This window comes from Ahaetulla prasina, chromosome 15, assembly GCF_028640845.1.
Source record: "Ahaetulla prasina isolate Xishuangbanna chromosome 15, ASM2864084v1, whole genome shotgun sequence".
NCBI classification, from domain to species: domain Eukaryota; kingdom Metazoa; phylum Chordata; class Lepidosauria; order Squamata; family Colubridae; genus Ahaetulla; species Ahaetulla prasina.
This window is the reverse complement of record NC_080553.1, coordinates 14,785,386-14,812,106: the sequence shown is the minus strand read 5'-3', so window position 1 is coordinate 14,812,106 and position 26,721 is coordinate 14,785,386. Positions and strand designations below refer to the sequence as shown.

Here is a 26,721-nt window from a genome sequence, read left to right as displayed (position 1 = left end):
CCTATTTTCTATTCTATTCTGTATTCTATTCCATTCCATTCCATTATTCTATTCTATTCTATTCTATTCTATTCTATTCTATTCTATTCTATTCTATTCTATTCTGTATTCTATTCCATTCCATTCCTTTTTTCTATTCTATTCTATTCTATTCTATTCCTATTTTCTATTCTATTCCTATTTTCTATTCTACTGTATTCTATTCCATTCCATTCCATTCCATTCCATTCCATTCCATTCCATTCCTCTATTCTATTCTATTCTATTCTATTCTATTCTATTCCATTCCATTCCATTCCATTCCATTCCATTCCATTCCATTCCATTCCATTCCATTCCTTTTTTTCTATTATTCTATTCTATTCTATTCCTATTTTCTATTCTATTCCTATTTTCTATTCTACTGTATTCTATTCTATTCCATTCTATTCCATTCCATTCCATTCCATTCCATTCCATTCCATTCCATTCCTCTATTCTATTCTATTCTATTCTATTCTATTCTATTCTATTCTATTCTATTCTATTCTCTCTTCTCTTCTCTTCTAATTCTATTGTTATAATAACACAATGATACCCATAGAAAGGGGAGGAGGTTCACATGCATTGCTGTATTCATGAATTGACCCCTTAGGAACGGTTATGTGTGGGGGGAGGCACACCTGCAGCCTGATGGGATAGCGACTTGAGGAGGGGGCTTCTGAGTTCGGCGATGCTCCAAGCCTTATCCACCCCCTCAATGAACCTTAGTAGAGACGGAGGAAGCTCTTGCGCTCTTAATCCACATTTAATTAGCTTTCTTTTTTAAAAAAATTGTATTTTCATTCCATTCTTCTTTGGGGGCCAGTTGTCTTGAGCGCCCTCTGTTGGTGCTGAGGGGGAAAATCGCACCCAACAAGCCAAATTAGCCCCCCCCCCCCAAAAAAAAAAAAAAAAAGGAGATTGAAGCATTGTTGATACCGGCAACCTAACATTGTCCTGAAATCCTGTTTCCTAACCAGCATCTTTTGAGGCGTGGCGGGGGCGGCCTGCAGCAGCCCCTTCCAGCTGGGGGGAACCAACCACGTTAGCGGCAGCCGGATGCCCAGCAACGCCTATCACAAGCGATCAGGGGAGGGCTTCAAATTTTTTTAGCAAGGGGTTCTCTGCCCGGTTGCTATGTGGGCGTGGCCATGGTGGGCGTGGTTTAGTCGGCCTTCTGCACCAATGGGGAGGCGTTTTTGCCCTCCCCGGGCTCTGGAGGCTTTTCTTGAGCCTCCAGGAGGGCGAAAACAGCCTCCCCAGGCTCCGGAGGCCCTTCCCGAACTTCCAGTAGGCCCGTTTTTTGCCCTCCTCAAGCTTCCGCATGCGCCTTGCACTTACCTGCAACAATTAATCAGCGGAACGACTTGCCACTAGAAGTTGTGGGTGGTCCTCCATCGCTGGAGGCTTTTAAGAAGAGATTGGACAACCGTTTGTCTGCAACGGCGTCGGATCTTCTGCATCAGCAAGGGGTTGGACTAGAAGACCTTTGAGGTCCCTTCCAACGCCGTTATTCTGTTATTCTCTTCGCCAAACGATTCAACTGCTTGGCCTGGAACTTCCAACTGGCCCAGATATGCATCTTATCCTAGCTGTTCAGTGATATGAGTACCCTCCCTGTTGCTGCAGGTTCTCCATCTTTGCAGCTTTTAAGAAGAGGGGGCAGCTATCTCTCAAGGACAACTAAATTGATTTTCCTGCACATTCCAGAAGGCTAAAATAGATCAGTGTTTTTTTCAAACTTGGCAACTTTAAGATGTGTGGATTTCAACTCGCAGAATTCTGGGAGCTGAAGTCCAGCCATGCTGGCTTGGGAAATCTGGGGGTTGAAGTCCAGCCGTGCTGGCTAGGAAATTCTGGGAGTTGAAGTCCAGCCATTCTGGGGTTGAAGTCCAGCCATGCTGGCTAGGAAATTCTGGGAGTTGAAGTCCAGCCATTCTGGAGTTGAAATCCACTCATGCTGGCTAGGGAATTCTGGGAGTTGAAGTCCAGCCATTCTGGGGTTGAAATCCACTCATGCTGGCTAGGTAATTCTGGGAGTTGAAGTCCAGCCATGCTGGCTAGGGAATTCTGGGAGTTGAAATCCAGCCATGCTGGGGTTGAAATCCCCTCATGCTGGCTAGGTAATTCTGGGAGTTGAAGTCCAGCCATTCTGGGGTTGAAATCCACTCATGCTGGCTAGGTAATTCTGGGAGTTGAAGTCCAGCCATTCTGGGGTTGAAATCCACTCATGCTGGCTAGGTAATTCTGGGAGTTGAAGTCCAGCCATGCTGGCTAGGTAATTCTGGGAGTTGAAATCCAGCCATGCTGGGGTTGAAATCCCCTCATGCTGGCTAGGTAATTCTGGGAGTTGAAGTCCAGCCATTCTGGGGTTGAAATCCACTCATGCTGGCTAGGTAATTCTGGGAGTTGAAGTCCAGCCATTCTGGGGTTGAAATCACTCATGCTGGCTAGGTAATTCTGGGAGTTGAAGTCCAGCCATGCTGGCTAGGTAATTCTGGGAGTTGAAATCCAGCCATGCTGGGGTTGAAATCCCCTCATGCTGGCTAGGTAATTCTGGGAGTTGAAGTCCAGCCATTCTGGGGTTGAAATCCACTCATGCTGGCTAGGTAATTCTGGGAGTTGAAATCCAGCCATTCTGGGGTTGAAATCCACTCATGCTGGCTAGGGAATTCTGGGGGTTGAAATCCAGCCATGCTGGGGTTGAAATCCCCTCATGCTGGCTAGGTAATTCTGGGGGTTGAAGTCCAGCCATTCTGGGGTTGAAATCCCCTCATGCTGGCTAGGGAATTCTGGGAGTTGAAATCCAGCCATTCTGGGGTTGAAATCCACTCATGCTGGCTAGGGAATTCTGGGAGTTGAAGTCCAGCCATTCTGGGGTTGAAATCCACTCATGCTGGCTAGGTAATTCTGGGAGTTGAAGTCCAGCCATGCTGGCTAGGGAATTCTGGGAGTTGAAATCCAGCCATGCTGGGGTTGAAATCCCCTCATGCTGGCTAGGTAATTCTGGGAGTTGAAGTCCAGCCATTCTGGGGTTGAAATCCACTCATGCTGGCTAGGTAATTCTGGGAGTTGAAGTCCAGCCATTCTGGGGTTGAAATCCACTCATGCTGGCTAGGTAATTCTGGGAGTTGAAGTCCAGCCATGCTGGCTAGGTAATTCTGGGAGTTGAAATCCAGCCATGCTGGGGTTGAAATCCCCTCATGCTGGCTAGGTAATTCTGGGAGTTGAAGTCCAGCCATTCTGGGGTTGAAATCCACTCATGCTGGCTAGGTAATTCTGGGAGTTGAAGTCCAGCCATGCTGGCTAGGGAATTCTGGGAGTTGAAGTCCAGCCATTCTGGGGTTGAAATCCACTCAAGCCCAGCTAGGGAATTCTGGGAGTTGAAGTCCACTTGTGCTAGCTAGGGAATTCTGGGGGTTGACGTTAGCTTAGACAACGGGCAAAGGATTGCATAGGGGTGGAGGGAGCCGCGAGAGCAGCATACAAAATGATGCGTGCAGTTTTCCATCAAGTCAGCATCAAGTTACCAAGAAAGTTGAAGGGCCGGGCGATGACAGACGAGACTCTCTAGAGTGCTAGCTTGGGAAGAATCCCCGATTGAAGAGGATCGTGACTTACCAGAATAGCTTTGGGGGGGTGGGGGTGGGGGGGTCCCCAGAGACGTGCTTGTAAATGAAAATGAGCAGCTGCGAACAAAAAAAAAACAAACCCTCTCTTTGGGGGGGAAAAAACCCGCCCATTTGCAAAAAAAGAGAGAAGGCAGCAGTTCAAATGCCCCGTTCGCAGTCTTGGAAGAAAGTCGTTCTTGGCATAGGAGCGATTTGGGGCCCGTCTTTTTGGGTCCGTTGGCAACCCCAACCGACCCAGAGACTACAGGAAATTCTCGACCTGCAACAGTTCTTTTAGTGACAGTTTCGAAGTTACAACATCCCGGGGCGAGGGGGGGGGGGAAGCGACTTATGAATGTTTTCCACGCTTATTACCATTGTAGCATTCCCCCCGCGATCATGTGATCAAAATTCAGAGGCTTTGAGATCATGTGATCCCCCAAGAAAAGAAAAGAAAAGAAAAGAAAAGAAAAGAAAAGAAAAGAAAAGAATAGAATAGAATAGAATAGAATAGAATAGAATAGAATAGAATAAGGAATGGAATGGAATGGAATGGAATGGAATGGAATGGAATAAGGAATGGGATGGAATGGGATGGAATAGAATAAAATAGAATAAGGAATGGAATGATAGAATATAATAGAATAGAATAGAATAGAATAGAATAGAATAGAATAGAATAGAATAGAATGTGGAGTGCAGTAGAATATGGAATGGAATGGAATAAAATACAGAATAGAATAGAATGGAATGGAATGGAATGGAATGGAATAAGGAATGGGATGGAATGGGATGGAATGGGATAGAATAAAATAGAATAAAATAGAATAAAATAGAATAGAATAAGGAATGGAATGGAATGGGAATGGAATGATAGAATAGAATAGAATAGAATAGAATAGAATAGAATAGAATAGAATAGAATAGAATAGAATAGAATAGAATAGAATGTGGAGTGCAATAGAATATGGAATGGAATGGAATAAAATACAGAATAGAATAGAATGGAATGGAATGGAATGGAATGGAATAAGGAATGGGATGGAATGGGATGGAATGGGATAGAATAAAATAGAATAAAATAGAATAAAATAGAATAGAATAAGGAATGGAATGGAATGGGAATGGAATGATAGAATAGAATAGAATAGAATAGAATAGAATAGAATAGAATAGAATAGAATAGAATAGAATAGAATAGAATAGAATGTGGAGTGCAATAGAATATGGAATGGAATGGAATAAAATACAGAATAGAATAGAATAGAATAAGGAATGGAATGGAATGGAATAAGGAATGGGATGGAATGGAATGGAATGGAATAGAATAAAATAGAATAAAATAGAATAAGGAATGGAATGGAATGATAGAATAGAATAGAATAGAATAGAATAGAATAGAATAGAATGTGGAGTGCAGTAGAATATGGAATGGAATGGAATAAAATATAGAATAGAATAGAATAGAATAGAATAGAATAGAATAGAATAGAATAGAATAGAATAGAATAAGGAAAGGAATGGAATGGAATGGAATAAGGAATGGAATGGAATGATAGAATAGAATAGAATAGAATAGAATAGAATAGAATAGAATAGAATAGAATAGAATAGAATAGAATAGAATAGAATAGAATGGCAGAGTTGGAAGGGACCTTGGAGGTCTTGTAGTCCAACCCCTGTTCAGGCAGGAAACCCTACAAACGATTGTCCAATCCAGTGGCAGTCAACCTGGTCCCTACCACCCACTAGTGAGCCTTCCAGCTTTCATGGTGGGCGGTAGGGGTTTTGTCCGATACTGAAGCACTTTCCTTTTTTTTTAATAGATTTTTAAAAAAAAAATTCACAGCATTATTTAAAAACATTTTCATTAGGTTTTCATAAAATTCCCCGTGACAATTTAAATTTCTGAAAATAGACTATTTGTATCACCCACGCATAAGTTTAATTCACGTCACCTAAGTGAAACTAAACGGCGCGATAGTGCGACCGCAAACAAAAGAGCCTCGTCTCAGAATAGCTCTTGCATCTCCCCCCACACCACCCAGCTGTAAAAAGACAAGCAGAGCGGGTAGCCGGCGCCCCCACCCCCAAACCCAATCCACGATGCACAAGAGGCATGCACAGACAACGATACACTTTATAAATCACCATTACCGTGGAACCAGTGGGCGGTTAGAAAATTTTACTACTAACAGAGATACAAAAGTGGGCGGTAGGTATAAAAAGGTTGATTACCCCTGGTCCAATCTCTTCTTAAAAACTCTCAGTGTTGGAGCATCCACAACTTCCAGAAGCAAGTTGTTCCACTGATCAATTGTTCTCACTGTCGGGAAATTCCTCCTTAGTTCCAGGTTGCTTTGGGGACCTTTTGATAAGCCAAATCTGCAGGGAAGCCAAGATCGACTTAACAACCGCGTCCCTTACGTTAACACCTGCAGTGGTTCCCTTAACAGATGCGGCAAGGAAGGTCGTACCGTGGAGCAAAAATTAAAAAAAGCTCCACTTCGCAACCATCTCACTTAGTGGGGGGAAATGTGGAGCTCAGCTGCGGTCGTAAGTCAAGGACTTGCCCGTAAGCTTCTCCAGAGTCAACCGTTGCCATGGGTTATCTTTGATGCTTCCACATTCACCCTGTAGCACCTCCCCCCCAAAAAAAAGCCTTAAGGGAGAACCCGGTGGCGCATTCCCAGGTTCAGGACGGAGGGATTTGAATGAAAACATGAAAACCCTCCAAGAAATGGCTCCGACGTTAGCCAACCTCGAGCCATTTCCTGACAACCGGACTGGCTATTGATTCATTTTAAGATTATCCTGATGGGTAATTCAGCTTTTAGCGTTGGAAAGGTGACATCCGTCAATGGGAATTTAATGCTTTTGAATTCAAAAGGGCGCCGAGCTGCTAATGCAGAAGACTTGTTTGTTTAATGGGAACACGAACCATTAAATAATGTGTCCATTAGGCCCGGCGGATGAATAATTTACGATGTCAAACTTGCTCAATTTCTCTGCCTCTCTCTCTCTCTCTCTCTCTCTCTCTCTCTCTCTCCCCTCCTTTCCTTTCTTCTGGATTTTCCCATCTTTCTTTTCTTCCCTTTCTTTTTTCCCCTGCAATGCAGCACACCATCTGAATTTGGAGACGCGGGATGTGAACGCTTCCCCGTTCTTCCCAAACCCACCAAGAAATGAAAAAAACACGGAGGCTGCTCAACACACCACAAACATCTGGGTTTGTGCGGTTTTTTTTCCATCCCTACAAACCTGGTTCGGAGGCAATCGGGTGAAAAACAAAAAAAAATCTCCGGGGGGGATTTTTTCCGCTGGTCGTGGGACTCGGTGTCCAGATTAGCCGTTCCCTCCTCCCTCCCTCCCCACAAAAAACTGAAAACAGGAAAAAAGGAGGAAAAAACAACAACAACCGACTTGTCTTTCTTACAAGAATGTCTTTACGGAGCTCCATTTTGCAACTCGCGACTCCCTTTTCCATGCACGCCAGAAGTGTAACGTGTAGCTCGCCCGCCTTCTTCCTACCTAGCCTTTTTTGCATTTCAACTCGTCCGTTGGCTGTTTTCCCAGGCTGGAGATCTTTGCTGGCTGAATTTTTCTGGATCGGGGATGGATGTCGAGACCTCCTGACCCGCAAGGATGTTAGATGAAGTGGCGTTTCCTTGGACTTCTGACTTCCACCCATGAACCTGGTGTAGCAGCACTTCAAGGGCACCAGGGATGAAGGCACCCATAAGGCACATCCTCACCAAGCATGGGTGGAAACTCATCGATGGAGAGAAGCAACCTAGAACTAAGGAGACATTTCCTGACAGTTAGAACAATTAATCGATGAAACAACTTGCCTCCAGAAGTCGTGAATGCTCCAACACTGGAAATCTTTAAGAAAATGTTGGATAACCATTTGTCTGAAATGGTGTAGGGTTTCCTGCCTGGGCAGGGGGTTGGACTAGAAGACCTCCAAGGTCCCTTCCAACTCTGATATTATTATTATTGTTATTATTATTAAGAGAAGCAACCTAGAACTAAGGAGAAATTTCCTGACAGTTAGAACAATTAATCGATGGAACAACTTGCCTCCAGAAGTCGTGTATGCTCCAACACTGGAAGTTTTTAAGAAGAGGTTGGATAACCATTTGTCTGAAGGGGTGTGGGGTTTCCTGCCCAGGCAGGGGGTTGGACTAGAAGACCTCCAAGGTCCCTTCCAGCTCTGTTATTCTATACTATTTCAAAGATTGCCTTCTCTGCTGGCCATCCCTGACAATGTTCTATTTTGCAGTTGTGGTGGCATTGCCAAGGTCTTGACTCCATCCTAAAATGAACCTTTTCTGCTCCTTGCATTACCTTCCTACTCGTTGGACGATAAAAAAACTAGTTCCACGTATTCTCTCTCTCTCTCTCTTGGGCAGGAATGAGCCTGGCCTTCCTTTACAGCATCTGTAATTGCATCTGTTTTAATTGTGCCTCTCTTTCCCATGGCTGTTACCATGCCTCTGTCTGCAGAGTTGCATGAAACATGCATGATCCAGAGAAAAACGGAGGGCTTTGAAAAGCATGTGGGGGGGGGGGGATAAACCCACCAGTTTATCAGTGTCTTTTGGGAGGGGCTCGCCCCCTCAGAAATCGAAGTTACCTGCCTGCTCCTTGGACTTCTGCGAAATACACAGTTGTAGCGGGGAATGACACCCACCCACTCCCGAGACGCCGAGAAATCCAAATAACAGAAAAAGTGGCGTTGAAATTGAGCATGTTGTTAACCACGATGGAAATATTAAATCTTCGCTGTGGCCGGATCCAGGCATTCTTGACCGTGGCAGCTGGGAATGTTAATTTTTTTTTTTTTTTTAGCCTCTTTCGTCGAGGAGCAGGGCTAGAGGAAAAGATTCAGCTATGCCACCTAAAATTTCTGGTTTTTTTTTTTTTTAAAGCGATCTAGCGGTCAAGAGGGGGAATTCAAGACCCCCGGGGTCAGGTTGCAGAATTCGAAGGGAAGCCTTGCTTGTTTAAGGAAATGGAAGAATAAACTTGCATTGGTTTGTACGTGCGTTCCTTCCATCGTTTCGGGACAGGGGTGGACAGCTGCTGGCGGTTCGCAGGGTGTTCGGGAGAACCTTTAACTAAGATTCTGTGCAGTTCGGAGGAACCCCCCCCAAATCCCACTCCTGGCTGGCCCCACCCACCCCGCCCCTCCCAGGAGTCCCCACACAGCCCGTTTTGGTTGCAGGTAAGTGCAGGGTACGCGCAGAGGCTTGGGGAAGCCAAAAATGGGCCTAGCGGAAGTTTAGGAAGGCAGGAAACAGGCCTCCAGAAACGGCCTCCAGAGCCCTCCCGGAAGCTGAAAAGAAAGCCTCTGGAGCCCTTTTAAACCTTTGAAAAGCTTTTTTTTTTTAACCTTTAAAAGAAAAAAAAAGCCTCTGATGATCAGGAAACTCAGCTGGGATTGTCGGAGGAGCCTTTGAAAAGCATTTTTTCAACAACCTCTTTGGCCAAAGAGGTTTTAAAAGCCTCTTTTAAAAACCTTTAAAAGTTGTTTTTTTAAAAAACTTTTAAAAGCAATTTTTTTGGCCGGAAAAAAAATGCTTTTAAAAGTAAAAAAAAAACAAAAACCCTCCGATGATCGCGCAGCTTGCTGGGCAGGGGGGGGGGGGCGGGCAGGGATTTTTGCTACCACCCAAAAAGCCGAACCTCCGGGTTCTGGCACACACACACACCCGACAATCACCTGACCGGTGCCCATTTGCACACCAGTTTTTGGCAGTGCCGCACGGCGCAAAGGACAGCTGATTGTCATGCGCACATGCATGCCAGAAACAGGGAAGGCTGTGCATGCCGGGGCGACATGGCTTGGCGTGCCTCTTTGGCCATGCGTGCCATAGATTCGCCATCACGGGCTTAACGGGGTGGCCTGGTTCACGCTGCACGCAAGCACAACCTCCTTCCCCAGATGGTTATTTCAAACGTCAGGGCCTTCTAGGTTCTTTTGAGCTGTGATTAGCAATTTCGACGCTATTTTGTTGTCCGAAGAGTGGGGACTTCGAGAGTCTTCTGGCTTCAGTCCTCAGCTGTCAAATTCTCCCTTACCATCCCGAGCAAGATGCCTGCCCCACCTCTCTCTCCCCTCTTGGCAGGGTTTACAGGCAGAGACAGATGGGGTGGGGTGGGGGGGACAGAAGATTGACATCTCGCCCGTCCCTGGATCAGGTTAGCCTCCTTCGGGGTCTTAAGGACAGCTGAGCTGCAAAACCGCAGCGACTGCATATCCTGGTCTGTAATCCTAGAGAAGGCCCTGCTAAATATACCCAGGTATCTACAGTAGACGAGGTGACGACCCGGCAGATATTTCAACCGGAGAGAATTTAGTTCCAACGAGTCGCAAAGCTCCTGGACCCGGTTGCCTGGAGGGCTAAAAATCAGCCCATGCTTCGAGAGGTTCGCTTGAGCTCTCCGTGGCAGCATGTGAACCTGGACTGATGCTCAGTTAAATATGAGCTGGACGTGCGTGGCGGCAGCCGAAAAAGCCAACGCCATTCTAAGTGGCATCAACGGAGGGATACAATCAAGATCAAGGGAGGTACTAATACCACTCTATAAAGCCTTAGTAAGACCACACCTAGAATCCTGCATCCAGTTTTGGTCACCACACTATAAAAAATCTGCAGAGACTCTAGAAAGAGTGCAGAGAAGAGCAACCAAGAGGATTAGGGGACTGGAGGCTAAAACATACAAAGAACGGTTGCAGGAACCGAGCATGGCTAGTCTAGTGAAGAGAAGGACCAGGGGAGACAGGAGAGCAGTCTTCCGGTATTTAATAACAGTTATAACAGTAACAGGGTTGGAAGGGACCTCGAAATTCATCTAGTCCAACGCCCTGCTCAGGCAGGAGACCCGATACTAGGGATTCGAACCGCCGAACTGCCGGCCTTTCTGATTGACAAGCTCAGTGTCCGAGCCACTGAGCCACCTAGCCAGGCTAGCCACAGAGAGGAAGGGGGTCAAGCTATTTTCCAAGCCACCCGAAGGCCAGACGAGGAAGAATGGATGGAAACTGACCAAGGAGAGATTCAACTTGGAAATAAGGAGAATTTTTCTGACAGTGAGAACGATCAACCCATGGGACAGAAGTTGCCTTCGGAAGTTGTGGGAGGTTCAACACTGGAAGCTTTTCAAGAAGAGACTGGCCATCTGTCAGAAACGATGTAGGGTCTCCTGCTTGGGCGGTGGGTTGGACTAGATGACCTACAAGGTCCCTTCCTCTGATAACTCTGTTATTCTATTCTATTCCATTCCATTCTAGGATCACATGACCCCAAGACACTACAACTGTCATAAGTACATGCTAGTTGCCAAACCTCTGAATTTTGATCACACGATTGTGGGGATGCTACAATGGTAATAAGCGTGAAAAACACACTCGTGAGTCCCTTTTTTCCCAGCGGCGTTGTAACTTCAAACCGTCACTAAACGAACTGTAGGTACAAGCCTAGGTTTGAACGAGACTGAAACTGGGTTTGCTCAAACCTAGATTTGGGGTTTCCCACAGGACACCAAACCAACACGAAACGAATCGCGTCTGTTTCTAGTTTTAATACTAATAATTTAATTCTGTTAATTAATTTAATACCCTTGAATACTCTTTGCCTCTCTCGGGTTTTGGGGAAGGCCTTAACTGGTGGAAATAAACGCCCAATCCAGTTGAAGCTTCTGACAGATCGTGCAACCATCCACACCTGGAGACAATGGAACGGAACAGAATAAAACATCATAAAATACGAACTAGAACAACGGCGGCAAAAGGAAGCAGGACTAATAACCTATAGGCAACTTGGGTGCCATCCCAAAACATCTGCAGCACCACTTCAATACCATCGGCATTGACAAAATCCCCATCAGTCAATTGCATAAGGCAGCTTTTACTCAGAATAGTATAGGGACCTTTTAACACCATCAAATCTCTCTCTATATATATAAAAAAGCGAAAACCACTCACGCTATAATCACGAAATCTCCAGAACCGTAAAGCCTACGAACTTGACATTTGCCACGTATGTTCCTCTTGGCTTCTAGGTGCTCACTAAGAAAGGATTTTTCGAAATGACCAATCAGAGCATTAGTATTTCCTATATTATGATTAACACGCTGTGGTGCTAAGGAGTTCGAGTCCCCCTCCCCACCGGAAAAGAAATCTGTTCCAAATGCAAAACACAAGCAGAGGAGAGGAGTTTCAGTTTTGCTTTCACAGCAGCAAGCAGGGGATAGGATAGGGGAGGCTTCTGTGGGGCAAGCCTGAGGGAGAGAAGGGGATAGGATAGGGAAGGCTTCTGTGAGGCAAGGCTGAAGGAGAGAAGGGGGATAGGATAGGATAGGATAGGATAGGATAGGATAGGATAGGATAGGATAGGATAGGATAAGATAAGATAAGATAAGATAAGATAAGATAAGATAAGATAAGATAAGATAAGATAAGATAAGACAGGCTTCTGTGGGGCAAGGCTGAAGGAGAGAAGGGGGATAGGATAGGATAGGATAGGATAGGATAGGATAGGATAGGATAGGATAGGATAAGATAAGATAAGATAAGATAAGATAAGATAGGATAGGATAGGCTTCTGTGGGGCAAGGCTGAAGGAGAGAAGGGGGATAGGATAGGATAGGATAGGATAGGATAGGATAGGCTTCTGTGGGGCAAGGCTGAGGGAGAGAAGGGGGATAGGATAGGATAGGCTTCTGTGGGGCAAGGCTGAAGGAGAGAAGGGGGATAGGATAGGATAGGCTTCTGTGGGGCAACGCTGAGGGAGAAAAGGGGCTAGAAAGCCTGAGGAAGAGAAGGGGATAGGATAGGGGAGGCTTCTGTGGGGCAAGGATGGGGGAGAGAAGGGGGATAGGATAGGATAGGATAGGATAGGATAGGCTTCTGTGGGGCAAACCTCATGGAGAGAAGGGGCTAGAAAGCCTGAGGAAGAGAAGGGGATAAGATAGGAGATGTTTCTGTGGGGCAAGGCTGAGGGAGAGAAGGGGAGAGGAGAGTAACTACTCATTCATTTTCAAGCTTTAAGTGTCAATTTATCAAGCTTCGGGGTTCAGCTTGGGGGCAAAATGCTGCTTCTCCCCAGTCTGGATAGTCCCTTGTCTGAAATGTGCTGTTTGAGCAGGGGATGGGGGGCTGGACTAGAGGACCTCCAAGGTCCCTTCCAGCTCTTTGCTGATTGGGAGTCAAAATTAAGAGCCTGGTTTCTGGTTGGGTTTTGTTTTTTTTAAAATGCTGGTCAATATAATAAGGGCAAGACTGCAAGCCCCCTTTTTTGTCCTTTTGATCCTGGCTGCCCCCCCACCCCCACCCCAATTCTCAGACACGCGTGAAAAGCCCTTTTCAAATTCCTGCCCCATTAAGAGACAGAGTGGACTTCAACTCCCAGCATTCCCCCCAGCCGGCGTGAAACTTCCCCCCCCCACCAACCCACTCCTCCACCTCTCATTCTTTGCTGCCCCCTCCTGGCCGCCTGTGTGTCATTGCAAGCCCAGGAGCCGAGAGCGAAGCAAAAGAGTCAGCAAAAGGGGAGGGAGGGAGGGGGGGGATTTACCTCCGGACTCTGCCGCGCATGCGCGCTCCTACACGTGGTCTTTACAGGAACCGGAAGGAGAGGCCGCGGCCGGAAGTGAAACCCGGAGGCGGAGTCCGGAAGCGAGTGGTTTGGCGACCTGCACCGGCGGCTGTTGCTCTTTTTAACCGGTTTGCGGGAAGGAGGAGAACGGCGTGAACCGCGAGGCCTCTCTCCGGGCTCTTCGGATGTGGCCGGGTGGAATTTACAATCGGCGGGGCTCATCGGGGCGCAAGGTGACCGCCGGGGTTCCTGAGCATGTGCAGAGTGCGGCGCCCGATCCCTCCCGATGGGAGGCCGGGTTTGCAGGGCTGCTTCATTGGCGCCTCCTTTGGTCCAGCGAGGGTGTATTGAATTGGCAGCCCTTTCCTCCCCCCCCGCCCCGCCCGCTTCCCAAGCTTGGGCTAACAACAGCCCCGCGAGGTAGGACAGGGCAGGACCTCAACAGCTTCTTCCTAATGGCTCTTGAGTCTCTTTGGCGCCCCCTTTCCCCCAATTAGGTTCTCTCTCTCTCTGGGATGCCCGGGTTTTAATACAGGGGGTCCTCACACTTACGACCACACGTGTATTGGTCGTTAAACGAGACGTTGGTTGAAAAGGGACTTTGGCTCCGTTTTACGACCTTCCTTCCCCGCCGTATAGTTTTTTTTAAGGGAATCCCGTGCCGTCGTTAAGTCCGTTCGCCCGGTTGTTCAGCGAACCCGGCTTCCCCTAGCGACTCGGCTGGTCGGCTGGTCGTAAAAGGGAGGAATCGCGTGAACCTGGGACACTACGGCCGTCGTCAATGCGAGTCATTGACTAGGCGGCTCAATGGCTAAGGCACTGAGCTTGTCGATCAGAAAGGTCGGCAGTTCGAATCCCTAGTACGCGTCTCCTGCGTGAGCAGGGGGTTGGACTAGATGACCTCCAAGGTCCCTTCCAACTCTGTTACTGTTAAAGATGTCCAGCGCCCGAATGTAAATCACGTGACCACAGGGGATGCTGCCCATGGTCTTAAAAAGTGTGGGGAAACGGTCGTAAGTCACTTTGTAACTTTGAACGGTCACTAAGTGGCACTGTATGTATATTATGATTATCATTATTACTATATCTACTGAACTTTGATGGGGCCCTGCAATGGTTGTAAGGCTGAAAAACGGCCATAAGTCCCTTTTTTCCCCAGTGTCGTCGTAACTTCGAATGGTCGCTAAGCAAACCGTTGTAACTCGAGGTCTAACCTGTCTGTTCACATCGAGACATCGGATTGTTTTCTTTATCTAAAGTCTGTTTCCTTCTTTTCTGGGGTGCTTTTTTTCTGCCTTTTTTTACAAGGTCGACTAAGCCAGCGAAAGAAAAGATTGCCCGCACCTGTCTGTCGCCATCCCCTGACCCTCTCCCTGACAGCCATGGGGAACACCAGCAGCGAACGGTCCGGAGTCGAGCGCCAGGGGGGTCATAAGACCCCTCGGAGAGACAGCCCCGGGGGATCGAAGGATGGAGACAGGCCCAAGATTTTGATGGACAGTCCCGAAGACGCTGACCTCTTCAATGCGGAAGAAATGAAAGTAAGTGAATTCTTGCTGGGTAAGAAATAGCCTAACGCCAAACGTTACCATCTCAAAACCCACTTTTCCCCCCCCTCACCCACCGTTTCTGGCAAAGATGTCATAAATTGGGGGTCACGTAAATTGTGGGCACAGCAAAAATGTCCATAAATGCAGGCTGGTTGCTGAGTGCCCACATTGTCACATGACTATGGGAAAGGGATGTGGGAATTTTTGAACCCAGGTCATCGGTAGCTTTTGGGGAGTCCATCGTTAACTTTGAAACGGCCATTAAGGCACCGGTCGTAAGTTGAGAACCACCTATAGTAGCCAGACCACCAAGCTGTCAGTATAGACAGCAGGCCCTGCCTTGAATCCCTTCTGTCTCCTCTTTAGGGGTCCATTAATTATGCTTTTCTTCAAGAGGCAACTGGACTTTCTGTTTTTTCTTCGAAGACATTTCGCTTCTCATCCGAGAAGCTTCTTCAGCTCTGACTGGACGGTGGGCAATAGAAGTCAGAGCTGAAGAAGCGTCTTGGATGAGAAGCGAAACGTCTTCAAAGAAAAACCAGAAAGTCCCCTCTACTTGATATACAGTAGACCAGCGGTCTCCAGCCTTGGTCCCTTTAAGACTTGTGGACTTCAACTCCCAGAGTCCCTCAGCCAGCAAAGCTGGCTGAGGAACCTGGGAGTTGAAGTCCACAAGGAGTCTCTTCCGCCTCCTGCTTTAGGGGATGGGACACACAGAAAGGCCTCTGACACTACCACCGTCTTTCACAAGCTATGATCTCTCCAAATGATCCTGGTCTGTTGTGGCCGGCCAGTGGAGCTAGCAGCCGATTCGGACAGTGAGGAGGTTGGGGAGGAACATGGGCCAGTCCTGGAGTCTGGGGAAGGCTTTGATGAGGGCTCTGCGTCGGAGGCAGAGAGGGGGTTCTATGCCATTTATCTTCAGAGTCGGACATCAGTGAGGCAGAAGAACAGCTGGAGCCTGTTCCCAGTGTGCGCATGCACAGAGTTGCGAGACGAAGGGCACAGCTAAAGAACAAGGGTCGACTCAGGAATAAAGCCGCGGGTGGACGGTGAATGGCTTCTCCCATAGGGAATAAAGAGGAAGGGGAAGCCTAGGTCAGAACGCCTGCTTCTTGAAGTCTGCTGTTTTCTAGGCTCCGATGGAGAAAGACGAATTCCTGGCTTGGCAACACGATCTGGAGGTGAGCGACAAGGCTCCCACCCAGGCTCAGCCGACTGTCTTCCGGTGGACCGGTGGAGGCAAAGAAGTTTATTTATCGGGCTCCTTCAACAGCTGGAACAAACTCCCGCTTACTCGGAGGTAAACGTGGAGTTTGGGAGCTGCTTATCCCGCGGGGAAAGAATCGGTTCGTACATGAGCTGTTAAATCGAATGGATCTGTAGAGACAGAAGGCCACTTTTATCAATCCCATAAACATGCAGTGGAAAAACGTTTGGATTTTTTGGGGCGCCTGGTGTTCCCAAACTGCCCTTTCGTCTCGATTATGGAAGATATTGTTTCTTCCCGTTTTATTCCTCCCTTTTGTTTTAGTTTCTGAAGGAAAACAAGTGCTGGAAGTGAGGTCCATTAACGATGAATATGTAGTCTTGAGTCATTGGTTTATTTTGATTGATTAGAGTTTTATATGCACCAAAGACAAATCCCTTGTGTGTCCAATCATACTTGGCCAATAAAAAATTCTATTCTATTCTATACCTAATTTCTATTCTATTCTATTCTATTCTTTTCTGTACACTGAGAGCTTATGCACCAAGTCAAATTCCTTGTGTGTCCAATCACACTTGGCCAATAAAAAATTCTGTTCTATTCTATTCTATTCTATATCTAATTTCTATTCTATTCTATTCTATACCTAATTTCTATTCTATTCTATTCTATTCTGTACACTGAGAGCTTATGCACCAAGACAAATTCCTTGTGTGTCCAATCCAATTTTATTTGGCCAATAAAAAATTCTATTCTATTCTATATCTAATTTCTATTCTATTCTATTCTATATCTAATTTCTATTCTATTCTATTCTATTCTATTCTATTCTATTCTATTCTATTCTATTCTATTCTATTCTGTACATTAAGAGCTTATGCACCAAGACAAATTCCTTGTGTGTCCAATCACACTTGGCCAATAAAAAATTCTATTCTATTCCTATTCTATTGTCCTGCCTTTATTACTTTGAGTAGTCCCCAAAGGTGCTTTTTTTTAATTCTTCAAGAGGAAACTGGTTTTTCTGTTTTTTCTTCGAAGACGTTTTGCTTCTCATCGGAGAAGCTGCTTCAGCTCTTGACTGGACGGTGGGGGATGGAAGTCAGAGCTGAAGGAGCTTCTTGGATGAGAAGCGAAATGTCTTCGAAGAGAAAACAGAAAGTCCAGTTGTCTCTTGAAAAAGCACCTTTGGGACAACCATGAACTGGATGACAGAGCATCTCCATAGACATTTACTTTATAAGTAGATCCAGGGTTGGGCTCCTGTGGGGAGGTTTGGCCAATCCTCTAGCCCAGGGGTCTCCAACCTTAGTAACTTTAAGGTTTTTGGACTTCAACTCTCCAGAGTTCCTCAGCCAGCAAAGAGTTGGGAGGATGAGTATGAGGAACTATGGGAGATGCTTCAAATGGTACGAGAATCCTTTAAGGGGAATAAAGAAGCAGAGAAGTGGCTTAAGAATTAAAAAAAAACGATGAAGCAAAGCAAAGCTGGCTGAGAACTCTGGGAGTTGAAGTCCACAAGCCTTAAAGTTACGAAGGTTGGAGACCCCTGCTCTAGCCAAGGACCTCCGGAGTTCAGCGAAAAACTCCCAAATGCCACCCCTGGCTGGCCACACCCACCCCGCCCCTCTCAGGACTCTCCACGCCTCCTGCTCATCATTCCAGGTAAGTGCAAGGGCTGCATGGAGGGTATGGGAGGGCAAAAAACAGGCTTACTGGAGGCTTGAGGAAAGCCTCTAGAGCCTGGGGAGAGTGAAGAACACCCCCTCCTCGGCCATGGTGCAGGCGGCCAACAAGGCCACGCCCCCCCCAGCCAGCAACGGGGCAGCGAACCCGTTGCTAAAGGATCTGCAGCCCACCCCTGAGTAGACTGCATCTAATACTCCTTTGCTCTTTATTGTTCCCACAACAACGAGGTGGGTTGGACTGGGAGGGAGGGACCGGCCCCAAGTCATCCAGCAAGATTGTCGTGCTTACGTTATTCTGTTGCGAGTCCTCCCTCTGAGTCGGTTTGGGAATTGAATGACTGAATTTGGCCTTCTGGGTGTTAACCGCTCGTGCCTTTCCTCCCTCCCCTGCTTAACGCAGCCACAACAATTTCGTAGCGATCCTCGATCTTCCGGAAGGCGAACACCAGTACAAGTTCTACGTGGACGGTCAGTGGACTCACGATCCTGCAGAGGTGAGGCGTTTGTTTTTTTATTTTATTTATTTAAATTCGGCGATCTGGTTCATTTTGTGCCCTGGGAATGAATGAATAAATGGATGACTTTGGCATTTGATGGCTGGCAGTTCAGCATCTTCCCGGCTCTCCAGCTCTTCCTTAGCTAAAGTTTCTTGTCATTTTGGTTGGGAGGGGAAATAACAACTGTGGTCCGTCTGCTCCTGAAAGGGCTGCCCGCCATTTCTATATCCATAGCAATAAATCACAGGGGTGTGGTGACTGCCCTAAAGTTATAGGGGACGCGGTGGCTCAGCGGGTAAGACGCTGAGCGTGTCGGTCGAAAGGTCGGCAGTTCAGCAGTTCGAATCCCTAGCGCGTAACGGGGTGAGCTCCCGTGACTTGTCCCAGCTTCCTGCCAACCTAGCAGTTCGAAAGCAGGTAAAAAAATGCAAGTAGAAAAATAGGGACCACCTTTGGTGGGAACGTAACAGCGTTTCGTGTGCCTTTGGCATTGAGTCATGCCGGCCACATGACCACGGAGACGTCTTTGGACAGCGCTGGCTCTTCGGCTTTGAAACGGAGATGAGCACCGCCCCCTAGAGTCAGGAACAACTGGCACATATATGCGAAGGGAACCTTTACCTTTTTAGCAATAAATCTGTAAAGGTCTATTCCGGCACAAAAGTTGTAACCTGATGGGCTTTCATAAAGTCGCAAGGAACCGAGTCAAACGGTGAAGATTGTTCAGAAAAGATAACCTTGATTTCAAGAGACCGCCCCTCCCTTCAAAGCGAAGAATACTTATAGAGTTATAGGGCTGGAAGGGACCCTGGAGGTCCTCTAGTCCAACCCTCTGCCCAAGCAGGAGTCCTTATATCATCCTGGACAAATGGTTGCCCAATTCTTTTCTTGAAAACTTCCAGTGGTAAACCATCCAACTGATGAATTATTCTCTTTGTCAGGAAATTCCTCCCTCGTTCCAGGTTCGAACTGTCTTTAACCAGCGTCCACCTCTTGCTTCTTTTGTCACCTTTTCGATATACGTAGAGAATCTTAAGCTGAGCTTTCTATTTGAAAGGCTATTATTTGGGGAGGGAAACATAATCCCCCCCCCCAAGTAAATATAGGGCAACTTGAGTGGTGCGATGGCCTAGAGGTAGAGTTCTTGCCTCACAATCAGGAGGCTGTGAGTTCGATCCTAGGTAGAGGCAGATATTTCTCTCTCTCTGGACACACTTGAGAATATATCTGCTGAATATAACTCCGCACTGGCAACAGGAAGGGCATCTGGCCAGTAAACACTCAGCTCCATTTAGTTGCCCTGCAAGGGATTATGGGGTCATTCAAAGAGAAAAACAGAAGTAAATATAGGGCAACGTTCTGTTTGATCTAACAAACTTTCCTGCTGGATCTAACAAACTCTCTTCCTAGCCTGTTGTCACCAGCCAACTAGGAACCGTCAATAACGTGATCCAAGTGAAGAAGACCGACTTCGAAGTCTTCGATGCTTTAATGGTCGATTCCCAAAAATGCTCCGAGGTGTCAGGTAAGTGGCGCGTGCAATAATCTGAAAGGGAAGCGAGGACAACACTTCTGTTTATTGCGAGATCTAATCTGGGTCGGTCGCTTGGACCAGAGGTTTACTCGTCCGAGCTTTCGGACTCGTGCTGGAACCCATCCTCGGAATAGGCGCTTTGGTGTCTTTTACGAGTTTGTATTTATGTGGTGGCTTCCTATTGGTTGATTGGTGTGTTGATGGGCACCGATTGGCTGCGGTTTCCTTGTGCTACCAAGCCCTTGGCTCCTAAATGCCTGATAAACTGGTGGTAAATCAGCATTCCTGTTGACTTGGCAAGAGGCTCATTTCCCTGGCTGTTTTTTGTACCTGCTCGGCCAACAATTTTAATAGCTGCAAAACTGAATGTCCTTGTTCATTGCAGCGTGAGGTTCCCAATGAGTTCAGGTCTCCTCGTCTAACTGCTCGCTTGCGTTCTTGCAAAATCTGGTGGCTAGCTTCCTCTCCATCTGTTGTGACCCAGGCCCAAGTAGGTAGTAGTAGATGCAATCAGTTCAAAAACAAACAAACTTCATTAGAACTCAGTAATCGCATGCCGGTGGGTGTCGCATATTGGCAGTTGTGACACATATTTTGAGTGACAGGGAGCTGCAGCAGAGTTGCCGACTCCTGGTTTTCATCGGTTTTCCCTCCACAGTGTAGAAACATGTCCCTGCTTCTCGGCCATCATATTCTCCTTTATCTAGCCCAGTGTTGCTCAACCGTTCCCAGAATTCCCCACCAACTTTTGAGACTTGTGGACTTCAGCTCCCAGAATTCCCCCAGCTGGCCAGAATCCTGGGAGTGGAAGTCCGCAAGTTTTCAAGTCGCGACACCCTCTTGATCTAACACGCTCTTTCTTTCGGTCTCTCCAGAACTGTCGAGCTCGCCCCCCGGGCCGTATCACCAGGACCCCTACATTGTCAAGCCGGAAGAGAGGTTCAAGTCACCCCCAATTCTTCCCCCTCACCTGCTGCAAGTCATCCTGAACAAAGACACTGGGATTTCCGTAAGTAGAAAGTAAAGGAGGCCAAACATGTAACCTCCTTTGGCTTTCTCCAGTTGCGTTGAGACTACAGCTCCCAGCATTCTCTGGGGCATGAAACAAGGGAAGCCTATGCTAAGCAATTTGTGGGCTGTGTGTGTGTGAGCTACTTCAAAGAGGACGCCCGACACAAGGAGAGCTTTTTCAGACCCTTAAGGAGGCTGCCTGCTCTTCTCTTCAAGGGGCTTTAAAACCTGAGAGGACGCAAGTCTGGAAGACGGCTTCATGAATTGATGCTCGTTCTTCTAACACCTCTTTTAATGCAGGCGGTCCACGACTTTATGACTCTAATTGGGACGAGAAGTACTGTTGCTAGACGTTAAGGGAGTCTCTTACACACACACACGATTTACAGCCTACTTGTTTTTAACAATTGAGCCCGAAACTGATGTTGCTAAGTGAAGCATTTGCTAAGGGAGTTTTGTTCCACGTGACGAATTTTCTCGCCACATTTGTTAAGCGAACCGCCGGTTGGTTGGTCGGTCAGTCAGTCACACTTGTTAAGCGAATCCAGCTTCCCCCCCCCCCCCCCGTTGACTCGGCTTGTCGGAAGGTCGCAAAAGAGGATCACGCAACACCGGGATTAACGTGAACCCGTTGTCAAGCATCCGAACGTATATCACACAACCCTGGGGATGTTGCAACGGTCATAAGTGTGGGGAAAAATGGTCCCAGGTGGCTTTTTTTGAGTTGACCGTTGTTAACTTTGAACAGTCACTAAATGAACTGTTGTACGTCGAGGACTACTTGTACTGGAGTTTTAGGAGGTGGGGGGAGGGCAGGAAGAAAGCCTAGCATCTGGCAGGGAGAACATCCCGGTCCTTTTTGAGGTCGAATCCCTAACCTGGGTGTCAGCAACCCGTGGCTCCAGAGCTGCATGCAGCCCTTTGGACCTTCTGTTGCGGCTCCCTGTCCCATCACTGGCTGGCCCCGCCCCTTGTCCTCCCCTCCCAGTCACTCCTCGCCTGGATTTGGAAATCCGCGAGATAAAGAGAGGAGGAGAGAGGGGAAGAGACAGAAGGGGAGAGAAAGATACTGAGGGGAGAGAGAGAGAGAGACATAGAGATATACAGGGAGAGGGGGAGATAGAGGGAGAGATACAGAGAGGGGGAGATACAGAGGAGAGACGGGAAGAGAGAGAAGGGGAGAGAAAGATACTGAGGAGGGGAGAGAGAGACAGAGATACAGAGAGGGGAGATAGAGAGGGAGAGAGAGACAGAGAGGAGGAGAGAGGGAAGAGAGAAGGAGAGAGAGATACTGAGGGGAGAGAGAGACATAGAGATATACAGGGAGAGGGGGAGATAGAGGGAGAGATACAGAGAGGGGGAGATACAGAGGAGAGACGGGAAGAGAGAGAAGGGGAGAGAAAGATACTGAGGAGGGGAGAGAGAGACAGAGATATACAGAGAGGGAGAGAGAGAGGTGGAGAGAGAGAGAGGAGGAGAGAGGGAAGAGAGAAGGAGAGAGAGATACTGAGGGGAGAGAGAGAGACATAGAGATATACAGGAGAGGGGAGATAGAGGAGAGATACAGAGGGAGAGAGGAGATACAGAGGAGAGAGGGAAGAGAGAGAAGGAGAGAAAGCTACTGAGGAGGAGAGAGACATAGATATATACAGAGAGAGGAGATAGAGAGGAGAGATACAGAGGAGGAGGAGAGGGAGAGAGAGAGGAGGAGAGAGAGAGACTGAGGGGAGAGAGAGACAGAGATATACAGAGAGAGGGGAGATAGAGGAGAGATGCAGAGAGGAGATAGGAGAGGAGATACAGAGGAGAGAGGGAAGAGAGACATAGAGATATACAGGAGAGGGGAGATAGAGGAGAGATACAGAGAGGGGAGATACAGAGGAGAGAGGGAAGAGAGAGAAGGAGAGAAAGATACTGAGGAGGAGAGAGAGACAGAGATATACAGAGAGGGGAGATAGAGAGGTGGAGAGAGAGAGAGACAGAGAGGAGGAGAGGGAAGAGAGAAGGAGAGAGAGATACTGAGGGGAGAGAGAGACATAGAGATATACAGGAGAGGGGAGATAGGGAGAGGGGAGATACAGAGGGGAGATACAGAGAGAGGGAAGAGAGAGAGGAGAGAAGAGAGAGAGACTGAGGGGAGAGAGACATAGATATATACAGAGAGGGGGGAGATAGAGAGGGAGGGAGAGAGAGAGGAGGAGGAGAGGGGAAGAGAGAAAGGGAGAGAGATACTGAGGGGAAGAGAGAGACAGAGATATACAGAGAGGAGATAGGGAGAGGGGAGATACAGAGAGAGATACAGAGGAGAGAGAGAGAGGGAGAGATACTGAGGAGAGAGAGACATAGAGATATACAGAGAGAGGGAGAGAGGAGAGAGATACAGAGAGCGGGAGATAGGGAGATACAGAGAGGAGGAGGAGAGAGGGGAGAGGAGAGAGATACTGAGGGGGGAGAGAGAGACAGAGATATACAGAGAAAGGGGGAGATAGAGGGAGAGATGCAGAGAGGGGAGATAGGGAGATACAGAGGAGAGAGGGGAAGAGAGAGAAGGGGAGAGAAAGCTACTGGGGAGAGAGACATAGAGATATACAGAGAGAGGAGATAGAGAGGAGAGAGATACAGAGAGCGGAGAGATAGGGAGAGAGAGGGAAGAGAGAGAAGGAGAGAAAGCTACTGGGGAGAGAGAGACAGAGATATACAGAGAGGGAGAGAGAGAGGGAGAGAGATACAGAGGCGGAGAGATAGGGAGATACAGACAGGAGGAGGAGGAGAGGAGAGAGGGGAGAGATACTGAGGGGAGAGACAGATATACAGAGAGGGGAGATAGAGGAGAGATACAGAGAGGGGAGATAGGGAGAGGGGAGATACAGAGGAGAGAGGGAGAGAAAGCTACTGGGGAGAGAGACATAGAGAGAGATACAGAGAGAGGGGAGATGAGGAGAGAGAGGAGGAGAGAGGGGAGATAGAGAGAGAGAAGGAGAGAGAGAGATACTGAGGGGGGAGAGAGAGAGACATGGAGATAGAGGAAGAGATACAGAGGAGGAGAAAAGGGAAGAGAGAGGAGAGAGAGATACTGAGGGGGGACAGACAGACACAGATACACAGGGAGAGGGGGAGAGAGAGAGAGATACATAGAGGGGGGAAGAGAGGGAGAGATACAGAGAGAGAGAGGAGAAAGAGAGAAAAGGGTTTTGTGGTTCCCACTGTTTTTTAACAACCGGTTGGTTCTCTTCCCTAATGACTGGCTGGGTAGGCGTGGCTGGGGGTGTGTGTCATGTGACTGGGTGGGAGTGAGTAACATGGAGTTGACCACGCCCAGCCAGGTTTTGTGACTCCCGGCGTTTTGCTTCGTTTTCTGCGGGAAACGGGTCCCAGTGGCTCTTCCGAGTGTTTTTAAGGGTGGCGGAGACTCCTGCCCTAACCCAAAGCTCTTGGTTTTTTTAGTGCGATCCGGCGCTCCTTCCCGAACCCAACCACGTCATGCTCAACCACCTCTACGCCCTGTCCATCAAGGTAAGAGAGAGAGGCCTCTCCGCTCCCCCCCCATCCTGGGCCGCTACGGGGGGGGGGCTTCTTTTGGTGGCTCCTCCTCCTCCTGAACGTCTCTCTTCGTCCTCTCTTTAGGACGGCGTGATGGTTCTCAGCGCCACCCACCGTTACAAGAAGAAATACGTGACCACGTTGCTGTACAAGCCCATATGAAAGAGGGCAGGGAACGCGGACTCGTCCGAGAGAGAGAGAGAGAGAGACAGAATTGCCATCACAAGTCACCCCAGCACCATCCTTGCCATTAAAACCGTCACCATCCGTCCCCCACAAAGGAGAGAAAATCCCGTTTGGGTTGAACCGGTTTTCTCGCTTTCTCCTCGCCTGCAGCTTTGACTCCGGGTTCGTTTGTTGTTGTTGTTTTTTCATCCGTCAAGCGCGAAACTTGCCTGCGAGAAAACACGGGAGGATATCCAAACCGCGCAGGCCCGAATTAACCATGAGAATCCGATTCTTCCAACGCTTCCTAGCCCAAAAGCCAGAGGGTGGCTTTTCTTTTCTTTTCTTTTCTTTTTTTTAACAACAAGCCAAAGAAGGGACGAGGACGGTCTCGAAATCAATTTTGTTTCTGGAAAATCTGTCTCCGTCCTACACTTGTGGCGTCCCCGTAGGGGCCAAACCTGCCGTTTTGTTTTCAATTTTTTTAAAGAAAAAAAAACACGTTTGGAGTTCACAATTACAGCAGCAATAAGGACCAAAGAAGGGGGAAGGAGCCCGCCCCTTTCTCTCTCCTTGGGCAGGAGAAGTTAGCAAGCCTCGGTGCTTTCGACGGTTGGGTGAGTCCTCGGCCGTCCCGACAGCTTTATTCCTCCGGAGGATCAGCTCAAAAGGCAGCATCCAGAACCAGTATTTTAGGTCCGCCCGGTCTTGTAAGTTTGGTATTTTACCTCTGTTCGGAAAAGGGGGTTTTAATAAATAAAGGCACCGTGGGAGGAAAAGAAAAAAAAAAAAGAGGTTGCGCCTTTCTTCCTTCTGCCGGCCTGCCTCCAAAATTCGAACGGTTTTCGAAGTGTTTTTTATTGCTCACGTTGAGAGATTTGGGTATTGAGAGATTTTGAAGGTAGAGCTAAACACTCAAAAGAGCCATTTGGACCCGTTTCCCACCGAAAAGAAAACTCCGGGAGCCACAAAACCCTTCCCGTTGCCTGACTATTTCCTGAGAGGCCACAAAACTAGCATATATAGTTGAGTTAAACGTTCTGTTTTCTTCTGAAACTTTTCTTTTCTTGGATTTATCCATGGTTGGCCTACCGGGGGTTGAAAAAGCTCAATAAATCGCGTGCCGGCCGGTGTCGCATATTGGTGGTTGTGACGCATATTTCGAGCGACGGAGCCGCAGCAGAGGGTTGAAAGAGCCACATGCGACTCCAGAGCCGCAGGTTGCTGACCTCGGAGCTAAGATAAGAGATCTAGGGACAGTTACTTCCCGATCTTTGGGGCCGGGCGAACCCATCTTCCCTCCCTGTAGGAAAGCAAAGGCGGTTTGGCTAGTTTTTCTAAGCTGGGGAAATTTAGGCTGCAAGGAAGCGTGGGAATTGCTAGGGTGGAATTTCAAAGGGCAGAAGGTGAACTGCGAAGGGAAAGGACTGAGAATAACGGCCAAGGAAAACCTTCCGCTCCGTCATGATTTTGTGCTTCGGGGGAAATAATACAGATACTCCTCGGCTTAGGGCCACAATTGAGCCCAAACAGTTTTGTCACTAAGCAAGATATTGGTGGAGTGAGTTTTGCCTTACTTTGCCAAATTTCCTGCCGCCATGGTTAAGTGAATGGCTGCAGTTAGTAACCCGGTTGTTAAATGAATTTGGCTTCGCCGTTGACGGCTCGGCGGAAGGTCGCAAAAGGGGATTCACATGTCCTCGGGACACTGCGACCGCCATAAATGTGAGTCAAGCTGCCCAGCGTCTGAATTTTCGATCACGTGACCGCGTAGGATGCTGCAACGGTTGTTAAGCGCGAAAAACCGTCCCTCCCCCCAAGTCACTCCTTTTCAGTGCCGTTGTCACTTCGGTCACTAACCGAACCGTCGTGAAGTCGAGGACCACCTATCATCGAAACCTGAGGGCAGGATATGTTTTGAGGGAGAGGATGACAAACCTTCGGGACGGGGCAGGAACGAAGCCACGAATTCTTCAATAAGTGTATTTTGGTTTTTTTCTGCGCACATCCAAAGAGAAAATAAAAGAACATTTTGGAAAGGAGGCTTTGCCGTTCATTTTATACATTCAAGATTAGGCACAACAGAAAGTCAGAAAGAAGGAGTCTGGTCCTTTTTAACGCTATGAGCTGGATGTCAATCTAAGGGCGGGGGGAGGGTCCTTACTGGTTACCTGCCCAACAGGTGGTTAGGTACACCCTGCAAAAGATGCCATTTTGGGGCAGAGGGGGACTCCTTGAAGCTGACTTGCTTGCAGTTAAACCAGTGTCGATCAATCTTGGCAGCTTTTA

The 26,721-nt window shown here is 47.8% G+C and overlaps 2 protein-coding genes across 3 annotated transcripts in view; both read left to right on the top strand.

Moving 5' to 3' along the window:
• The window catches only part of TMEM233 (transmembrane protein 233), a 30,269-nt gene extending 21,619 nt beyond the window's left edge, over positions 1 to 8,650 (top strand). Inside the window, exon 3 of the mRNA XM_058158317.1 lies at positions 6,752 to 8,650. Within this exon, the coding sequence (XP_058014300.1) occupies positions 6,752 to 6,763 (12 nt within the window). The 3' untranslated portion in view covers positions 6,764 to 8,650. The remainder of the gene's footprint in view (positions 1 to 6,751) is intronic.
• Positions 8,651 to 13,290: 4,640 nt separating this feature from the next.
• On the top strand, positions 13,291 to 25,271 carry PRKAB1 (protein kinase AMP-activated non-catalytic subunit beta 1). Of its 2 annotated transcripts, none has more exons than XM_058158315.1 (8): positions 13,291 to 13,470; positions 14,546 to 14,778; positions 15,924 to 16,090; positions 18,086 to 18,179; positions 19,593 to 19,707; positions 20,592 to 20,725; positions 24,172 to 24,240; positions 24,352 to 25,271. In XM_058158315.1, the coding sequence occupies exons 2-8, from the start codon at positions 14,620 to 14,622 to the stop codon at positions 24,427 to 24,429; spliced, it is 816 nt and encodes a 271-aa protein (XP_058014298.1). In that variant the 5' UTR covers positions 13,291 to 13,470; positions 14,546 to 14,619; the 3' UTR covers positions 24,430 to 25,271. The 2 variants fall into 2 exon arrangements, with proteins under 2 accessions (XP_058014298.1, XP_058014299.1); XM_058158316.1 differs by lacking the exon at positions 13,291 to 13,470 and adding an exon at positions 13,537 to 13,657.
• The last annotated feature ends 1,450 nt before the right edge of the window (positions 25,272 to 26,721 follow it).

Excerpts from the sequence above, each read along its gene's own strand:
- PRKAB1 (XM_058158315.1), top strand. The coding sequence starts at position 14,620 with ATGGGGAACACCAGCAGCGAACGGTCCGGAGTCGAGCGCCAGGGGGGT. Across the intron at positions 18,180-19,592 it reads GGACTCACGATCCTGCAGAG|CCTGTTGTCACCAGCCAACT; the intron begins GTGAGGCGTTTG and ends CTCTCTTCCTAG. Across the intron at positions 20,726-24,171 it reads ACAAAGACACTGGGATTTCC|TGCGATCCGGCGCTCCTTCC; the intron begins GTAAGTAGAAAG and ends TGGTTTTTTTAG.